This window comes from Bombyx mandarina, chromosome 22, assembly GCF_030267445.1.
Source record: "Bombyx mandarina strain Sakado chromosome 22, ASM3026744v2".
In the NCBI taxonomy this organism is placed as follows: Eukaryota; Metazoa; Arthropoda; class Insecta; order Lepidoptera; family Bombycidae; genus Bombyx; species Bombyx mandarina.
The window spans coordinates 10,661,864-10,671,413 of record NC_143228.1 but is presented as its reverse complement, the minus strand read 5'-3'; the positions used below and the strand labels follow the sequence as shown (position 1 = coordinate 10,671,413).

The window sequence follows — 9,550 nt, the reverse complement described above, 5'->3', positions numbered from 1 at the left end:
TTTTATTCATAACATAGCCCCTTATTTAAATTTTAAAAAAAACAAGCAAATATGTAAAAGCGTGATACCTTCGCCTTTCCTGTTGGAAAAATGGAAACTCTCTCTGACATGTGACGACTACGGTACGGTAGGTACTCTGACTGACGCGAGTGCATATGACATTTCAAGATAGTTGACGGTGGCGGCGTGGTTTACGCTGTTGAAGCCGGAAATAAGGAGATTCACTAAATATTAGACAAAAACTTCAAAATGAATTTAACTACAGAAATTCAAGCGGATGTGAATTCCTTAGTTCACCAGTATTTAGAAAAAATTGACAAATCGCTGGCCCAAACCTTCATGAAGAAAACTAAAGCGGTTAGTATATAAACCACGTGGGGTCTCCACACGTGTTTTTTTTAAATTTTGTGTGTAATTCGGGAGTTAACATGCTGTATTGATCGTTTGCGATTCTGTTTAGAAGATACCCTAATAAAACATTAACTTTGCGCTAAGCATCGCAGTTTTTCTTGGTTGCACGCTACATTGTATCAGCGCCCCACATGCGGTAGCCGGCTTAATTGGTCTCTTGCTGAACGTCATTTATTCCGCAGACATCGGTCCTCTGTTGGATCCTAAATTATTATACTAACATGTATAAAATGCCACCGAATAAAACTGTAAAGCAATTCATTTTTAAACATGCCGACGACATTGGTAGACACCTGTTTGCCTCAGAAGATTTCGTGGTGGGTCTGGTACTGGTTTTTATAATAACAGATGTTGACCCTTTTTTAATTCATTGTTAACAACATTACCAGGATCCAACATATATAGTCACACAATTCTAAACTTTCATGGTTGCTGATAGTGGGCACTGATCTGCCCATTTCTGTATTAAAGCAGCCATATAATTAATGTGGACTAGGTACTGCTGTGTTGTATTTGAGAATACAATGTCTAATGTTAAGGTGGGACGCTACAATAAAATATCTAATTATTTCAGAGTATTAAAAGGTATAAATAACTACAGTTTACTAAGTAGCTTGTAAAATTTTTTTTTTAGAAACCACGTGCCAAAAACCAACAGACCCTCTTAGACATCATTGCCAAGTTTAATCAAGCAAATAAAGCAAAAGCTGAAAGGTAAGCCTATTTTCATTGTTACTTAATCATATTGCAGTTATTAGACTGTCATTTAATCTTGTGTAAATTGAATAATAATCTTGTTTAAATTTAGAATTCATCATGGTCTAAAGGATAAGACGCCTGGTGCATTTGTATCAAGCAATGCGAGTGTGCCGGTGTTCGATTCCATAAGCAGGTACTAATTTTTCTAATGAAATATGTATTTAACATATGTTCATGAATTACTCCCATGATGAAGCAATAATGTGTTTCGGAATAAAGGATGCAGCAGCCATTGTATTGTAAAAACTGAGACCTTAGAACTCTCAAGGTGGGTGGTGGAATTTAAATTGTTGATTTCTATAGGTTCCAGTAACTGTTTCACACCAGATGGACTAAGATTTTCCAACGATCTAAGCAATAAAAATATTGGACATGATTCATATTATTTTAGTATTTTGTTTTAGTCTTGTTAGAATGTATTGATAAAGTAGTGCTTGCTAAGAATCTATGAGTTTTGGAATATTATAGATAGTAGCATTGTATTTTTGGCTTCAATTCTCAAAAGTTAAGTAAATATTTTATCCTTCAATTTATAAGTTAGTACAAGTATTTTTAAGGTAAACTGAAAATTATTTAATTTTTGACTCGAAGATTAATGATTTTTAAATATCTTTTTTTTTACCAATACATTTATCTTGGGTGTCCAACAAAAAATTCAATATATTATAAGTTTTAAAGCACTGATCAGCGAAAGCATATGAGTTTCCTTTTAAAATAAAGAAAACTCTGAATTCAGATCCGATATACAAAATCTGTGGCTAATATAGTTCCAGTGACTCGAGTGAAGAAGATGCCCCTAAGAAACCAACAATTCAAACAAATGGGAAAGTTCCAGCAACTAAGAAAAAAGCTGAAAGTTCAGATTCTGGTAGCTCCGATGATGAGCCACCAAAACAGGTAACAATTTAGTAAATTTTCAGTGTGGAAAATCATAAATAATGTACACTGCTAGTATTTCTTGTTAGATAAACTTCAATGATGTAAACAAGTTTCAATGAACAAATGTGATTTTATAACAATATTCGTCACTACCTCTGAGAATACAATATTAATTTATTTATTTACCTTGATAAAGATATCAACTATATGTGATTTTTATTGCACTTTTAGGCATCTAAGCCCAACCAAGCAGTTAAAAAACTTAACATTACACCAGCTAAGAAACAAGAATCATCAGATGACAGCGACAGTGATGATGATGTTACGTCAAAACCTAAAAAGCAGCCTGTTAAACCAATAAAAACAAATCCAGTACGTCCACCACAAAAAAAAGAGGAATCATCAGATGACGATAGTAGTGATGATGAATCTGAGAAAAAGGTTCCACAAAAATCAGTTGTTACACCTGCCAAAATTCCAGGAAAACAAAATCAAGCTAAGAAAAATGAATCTTCTGATGATAGTGAAGATGATAAACCCTCAAAACAGATCCAAAAACTTCCAGTCAAACAAACTAATTCTAAAACACCTATTAAACAGAAAGAAGAATCTTCTGATGATGACAGTGATGATAGTGAAGATGATAAAAAGAAACCCCCTGTGTCGAAACCTACATTAAAGGCACAGACAAAAAAACAGGAGTCCTCAGATGACAGTGATGATAGCAGTGATGATAACAAATCAAAAAAGAAACCGGCTCCAAAAGCAACTCCAGCTAAACCTGTAGTTGCCAAAGTTCCTCCTACAAAGAAACAAGAAACCTCAGAAGACAGTGATGATAGCAGTGAAGATGAAAAGGCTAAAACAAAACCAGCCCCCAAACCAACCCCTGCTAAAGCTGCCATTGTAACAAAGAAGAAGGAATCTTCAGAAGATAGCGATGATAGCAGTGAAGATGAAAAACCTAAACCAAAAGCTGTGGTTAAAAGTACTCCTGCAAAACCTGTAAAAAAACAAGAGTCATCAGAAGACAGTGATGATAGTAGTGATGATGAAAAGAAAAAACCTCAAAAACTAGTACAGAAACCTCAAGCAACACCTGTCAAACCAGTTGCAAAACCATCTAACAAGAAAGAATCTTCATCTGAAGATAGTGATGATAGTAGTGGAGATGAAAATGAAAAGAGTCAAAAAGCTCCTACTAAACTTCAAGCCAAACCTACACCTACACCTGTAAAAGCCAAAGCTAAACAGGAATCATCTGATGACAGCGACACTAGTGATGATGAAAAGACCAAACCTGTTCAAAAGACTCCTCAAGTAAAATCAAAGCTAACTCCAAAGAAGGAATCGTCAGAAGATGATGAATCTAGTGATGAAGAACAAAAACCACAGCAAAAATCTAAGGCGAAGCTTTCTAAAAAAGCAGAAGCATCAGATGATAGTGATGACAGTGATGATGATGGCCCACCAAGCAAAAAGAAAGCAAAACCTGAACAAGTAATAAATTATCTTATCTTAATTGTTAAATGCACATACTAAGTATTCAAATTCATTATTATTGCATTATTTTTAACAGGAAACAGAAAACACTATTCAAACTGGGAAAAAACGGAAAGCCTCCGGAGGTGAAACTGCACCTGCAAAAAAACCATACAATAACTTTGTGAAGGTAACAGTATAATCAATGAAATAAGCATGATATACTAATTTAGGAAGACCCGACAAGGACATATCTGAATCTGACATAATGAAAGGTTGTATGACTAGGGAACTTTATAGACTAAATTTAAATTAGGTCACTCGCTTAGGCGTTCAACTGAGAATACTTCATAGATCAAAAATCTGAAATAAAATAAAATTTTTGAGGCTTAATAATAAAATTAAATTATTTCAGGATTTTTTAAGATAGTCTAATTGTTGTATGTGACATAAGCACTGATGCTCTATTTATAGAAAGGGTTCCATTTTTATCAGGGAAATCACATTTACTTCTGGATATAAAATTAGCAGCCTGTAATAAAAAAAAGCATCAATGTCGCTATCCACTGCGCGGAGGACAGAAGTGAATGGAAGAACATAGTCCTGACAAAAGTGCTCAGTAAAGGTCACGACCCTCAGAACTGAGGAATATGATGCACGAAGGGAATAAAAAAAAAACTTAAGAAAATGATGTGTTTTCATGGGAAATTAACACAATAGGAAAATGCTTTCACTAGAAAGCTCTCCAAATATTCACCTGACACACATGTAATGAATCTGCTCATCCTCTTAGAACTGATAGCAAATTAACATAAAGCAAAAATATTGTTTTTAGGTTTTTGTAAAGAACTCAAATAAAATTGCACGATTTACTATCAGACTAGTCTATTGTGCTTAACAAGATTTGAGTACTTAACCAATCATTGCTACATTTTATAATAATAATGAATCTGTTTTTATCTTACTTTTTCCATGATTTCTTGGCATTTTTCCAGCATAAGTCTATTCTGCTGGAGAAATAAAAACATTATACAGTGGTACCTCAACATACCATTTTAATTCATTCTGTAACCTTGCTCGTATCCGAAAGCAATTTTCCCCATTGAAATTAATTGAAATGCCATTAATCTGTTCCAGCTCTTAAAAAAATCACCTCAGTTGTTTGTGTTAAGGATTTTTGAATAAGAAAAATGTATTTATCAGTACCTGTCATTGACCAAGCCAACTACTCGCACACTTTGCTCATGCTTTTCTATGATTTCAGGCTTTAATTCAATAGAAATCATCTTCAGAATCATGGTTAAAAAAATAAATAAGATAATGTTTTGTACAAAAGGCCAAAAACGCCAGTCAGCTTTTCAAAAATGCTTCGAAAACTAGGGAAACAAGCAAGGTCTAGTCTGAGATGGAAGAAATTGGTAGACGCTGCACACGATCCCAACGTCCGAGGCGCATGTTGGGGTCGGGGGTGTAGTGTGCGATTACTCGTATCTCAAATCTTACTCTCATCTCAAAGCAAAATATGGCTCTCTCGGCGCCTTGTATCTCAAAACAATCGTATGTTAGGGCACTCCTATATCGAGGTACCCACTGTATAACCTTTTGTATATACTGTATACAAGATAGTCCATCAATCTTTAAAATCTATCTGTGTACAATAAAAATAAAAAGATTCTCTAACATCATGTAAAATATTATTGCTAATGAACTGCTGCTAACTTTTAGGGTACTAATCATGTTTCAACACCTAAAGAAAAAGAAGGGGCAAACAATAAACCGGTTCCGTTTCGACGCATCGTTAGCGAGGTTGTGGAAGTGGACCCTAGACTTAAGGATAACTCTTTTGAAGCAAAGGTAAATGCCCTAAAGATTGAAAAGCCGAGGCAACTCCATGTGTCACCAAAATATGGAACTTACCTATTTAGGGCTAAGGCTAAAAGTCCTATGGCTCAAAATTTCGGGCATTTACTTTCGTCATAAATGGTAATCACATAGGGTTGTCTTGGTATTAAAATATAAGTACTTCCCATCAGGAGGGCGAGAGTCAAGAAGACGAAGAAGATGGTGACGCAACAGAGGGCAATAAATCAGGCAATTGGAATGACAGAGGGGGGCGAGGTGGATTTAATCGCGGAAGAGGCTTTAATGACCGGGGAAGAGGGGGAAACAGAGGTCGCGGAGGATTTGGGGATAGAGGAGGTCGCGGAGGATTCGGGGATAGAGGTCGCGGCGGCAGAGGGGGCCGTGGTGGATTCGGAGATAGGGGTGGGCGTGGTGGTTTCGGTGACAGGGGTGGACGCGGAGGCTTTAATAGAGGAGGACGAGGAGGAGACCGCGGTGGCCGGGGCGGTGGGGACAGAGGAGGCAACAGACATTCCTGGGGTGGGGACCGTGGAGGTTTCAATAAAGGGGGCTATAACGACAGGAAAAGTTTTGAAGGAGGAGATAACAATTCTCAAAATAAAAAAATTGTGTTTGATTAATAATAGGTGAGAGTTATTTAAAAATAATATTAATTACCACAAAAGTCTTAAAAAAATGAAAGTATTATTTCGTATTTTTATTTTTCACTTAATTATAATATTTGTATTTGAAAGGGTGGAGCTCGTGGCTCTTGGGGTGAACGAGCAAATCAAGATTTGAAACATACACGAGGGAAGTCATTCAAACATGAGAAGACAAAGAAAAAGCGTGGTTCTTATCGTGGTGGTGCAATCGATACAGGCGTCCACTCTATCAAATTTGAAGATTAAGTTTATAATTACACTTGAACTACCTTTGATGGTATTGTAACTAATTTAAAAGCTAGAAGATTTCATTCATGATAACATTGTTTTAGTTCTGACACTTCATTGTGTATACAACGTTATCTTGTAATATTAATATAGACGGGCGAGGGGAATGCGTCAGTGCTGTAGTTGGCATAACAAAATATAAAAAAATCCAATTACTTTAATTTATTCAAACGTCGTTCCATTCGTAACCACAGCAACACACATAAAAAAAATTAAATTTTCCGTCCTTGACTAATGACTATCAAAATTCTTTGTAAATAAACTTGCAGATAATAACGCAAATTTAGAATTTAATGTACTTTACGGGGCGACCTTTTTTGAGCACTGACTACGTTCAGCTCGCGTGGCTACTGAGCGTTCGTGTTTTAATAAAATTTTGATGGTAAATTATATATTTTTCTTGTATAGATCAAATGCGTGTTCTATCTAGTTTTCAAATTCAGTGTATGCTTATTTTTTTATCGACTTTTATTATTAGTGTGAGGGAAGTTGGAAGTTAAAGAATATTTTTATTGTTTAAGTTATACTTGTTATATTCGCTTCAGCCACGGACTACTATTTAATAAGCATTTCAGTTCTATTTTTAGGTACCTAGTTAAATTCGGATGTTCTAAAACTTTACTTGACATTTGAAAAAAGATTATTATTTTGAGTGCTAGTTGTTAAGTATTTGTAAATAGTGTTCTCGTTTTAAGTGTCACGTATTGTAGTACTAATTAATGTACAAATGATTTATAATTATAGGTTTAAGAAATAAATGTAATTTTGCATTACTGTTAAAGTCCCGCCTTTGAATATAATGTTGAGATACTATTTGGTTGTTTAATTACGTATGTAATTAAATGCTAAATAACGTTAACTGCTATCCTCTTAATCTAAATTTTGATCGTCTATATTCTAGAAGTAACTACTACAACTGCATTACGAGCTAGAAATTTACAAATTCTACATTTAAAGCTGAAAAAAACCTAAAGGCTTCGTCAAACAGAACGCGTAATTAGCGCGCGTCAGGGCGCGCTATGACGCGGAGATGTGTTGTACTACTATGGTAATATACTGTCAGACAGAGCCCCAGCGCTATAAGTACGCAACGCTCTGTCGCGGCGTTTTTGGCGATTTGTTTTATTTTGTCTATTTTGTTTCTTCGGGTTTAAATGCGTAATAATGGTGGTTTATTAACTGTTTAGTATATGTGAAAGTGCACAAATGTGGGGAAAAAAAAACATTATTGCCTTTCGGTTTGAAGGGTGGGGCAGCCGTTGTAATTATACTTGAGACCTTAGAACTTAGATCTCAAGGTGGGTGGCGCATTTACGTTGTAGATGTCTATGGGCTCCAGTAACCATTTAACAGGTGGGCTGTGAGCTCGTCCACCCATCTAAGCAATAAAAAAAAATATCCTCCAAAAAGTCCACTGACAAAATCACAGTAAATGACCACTATTGTACTGAGATTAAATTTCATTTTATGACATGTTTCATATTAATCAATTTCATTTCACTTGTTGCAAATGATGTGACAATAAAAACCAGCAGCGTAACGACAAGTTCTTTTATTTGTGCAAGAATGCAGAAAAGTAGGTAGAAATGGCTGGCATGGCTTGTTTTATTAACACTATCCCCCCTTCGTTGGCTTTGGCTGGCGGCGCACAGTGGGTCGATTCTATGATTTTAGTGACTTAGGGACCAACTTTGTTTTTTTATAAAAAAAATTATGTAGATAGATAGAGCTCGTTAATCTCAATAATAATCGTTTTGGGCAAAAATTACAAAAACTTTATAGTTTGGTCAGAAAAATGTGTTTTGTGATTTTTTTGTATGGAACGGGTCACATTAAATTAAATTCCTGCTAAGTACCGCGAGGTCCCGCTTTGAAACTTTATTTTCCTTATACCTTGTCTAGTCTACTATCATTTGATGCTATGAACATGTGCATAAAGTTGCAACTCTGCCAAATAAATGGATCGAAAAAAATTAATAAATACATAGAATAAAAACCTTTTTTTTTTTCGTAAGTGCTTTTAAGTTAAATTTGATATGGATTAGTAAGTAAAAGCACGTAATGATACCCATAATTACATAATACCTAACAACAATACATTTAGTAGGTCTCTAATTATGCAATCTCTCTAAATATTATATATTTTGTTTCAGCTTTCGATCTTTGGGTCAGAAGACGAAAGAAGATTGTGTAAAATATCCTCATTAGTGGACGTTCTACTTCTCATTCTTGAATAACATCTCTCTGTATATTTCCGAAAATCTTTATTGCGAGCTTCCGCTGCCTCTTCCGAGAGTTTACCTATACGAATGGCACCAAAGTTCTTCATTATTATATATCACTGCCATGTGCCAACAATTTATGGATACTGGAAGGCATATATAATACCAGGGATATACATTAACATACAATTCTGCAGTATATCTAAAAAATTCCGAAAAATTGGAAACCTGCTCTCCAGATGCAACAGAGTGAAGAATCACGTGAAGCCTCTCTATTAAATCTTTACGTATTCCTGTTATGCGGGCTGTTTCTTCTGCATCCCTGAAAAATCTTCTGGCAGTATTGCCATCATTGGTTGTTCCTACTCCTTGCTTGACAACATCTATAAGTAAACCGCATTCCTTTTTAAACGCTTGCTGTATAGCGCTCTTTCTGATTGATATTTTTTCTTTGTCATCCCCCCTTGCAACCCCATTTCTTGAAGTCCAAACGATAAGACGCAAACAAAAAAGTGTCATATAAAAAATAATCTCACAGGAAACTACATACGATGAAAAAATTGTGAAGTAATAAAATTATATTTACCGATATGAAGTAAGCACTCCATGCATCTTATCCAGGCATATAAAGATGGCATTCCATACTGGAATATTTCTTCATTATTTTCTCTTTGATAAGCAAGTCACTTCAAAAAACTCTGACGGTTTTGCTTTGCAAATATCACAGACAGCAGAAAATGTTTCTGAAAAATATGAGGTTATTTTGCCGTCTATCATCATCATGTGCAATTGATGCTTAACTTCAACTTGTTTGATTTTTGATGGCTGAAATCTTTCTATTTCTTCTGTTATGCTAGCTTTTATAATTGTCACTGTTGACTGCGTTTCTTTTGTAAATTTAAATATTATTGGACGGCAATAAAAAGTTGATGAGGTCGTTTTCCCAAACAATTGTTCCATCAAATTTCTGAAGCCTTATAGGAACTAGACTGACCATGAAAA

General features: G+C 35.1%; 1 protein-coding gene across 2 annotated transcripts; it reads left to right on the top strand.

The window, feature by feature from the left end:
- Positions 1-99: 99 nt before the first annotated feature.
- Positions 100-7,139, top strand: LOC114250782 (uncharacterized). 2 transcript variants are annotated; one of them, XM_089737130.1, is made up of 7 exons: positions 100-357; positions 1,046-1,125; positions 1,938-2,067; positions 2,281-3,549; positions 3,629-3,721; positions 5,565-6,020; positions 6,129-7,139. In XM_089737130.1, exons 1-6 carry the CDS (start codon positions 250-252, stop codon positions 6,012-6,014), a joined length of 2,130 nt encoding a protein of 709 aa, XP_089593256.1. In that variant the 5' UTR covers positions 100-249; the 3' UTR covers positions 6,015-6,020; positions 6,129-7,139. The 2 variants fall into 2 exon arrangements, with proteins under 2 accessions (XP_089593256.1, XP_089593257.1); XM_089737131.1 differs by lacking the exon at positions 5,565-6,020 and adding an exon at positions 5,257-5,385.
- Positions 7,140-9,550: the final 2,411 nt, after the last annotated feature.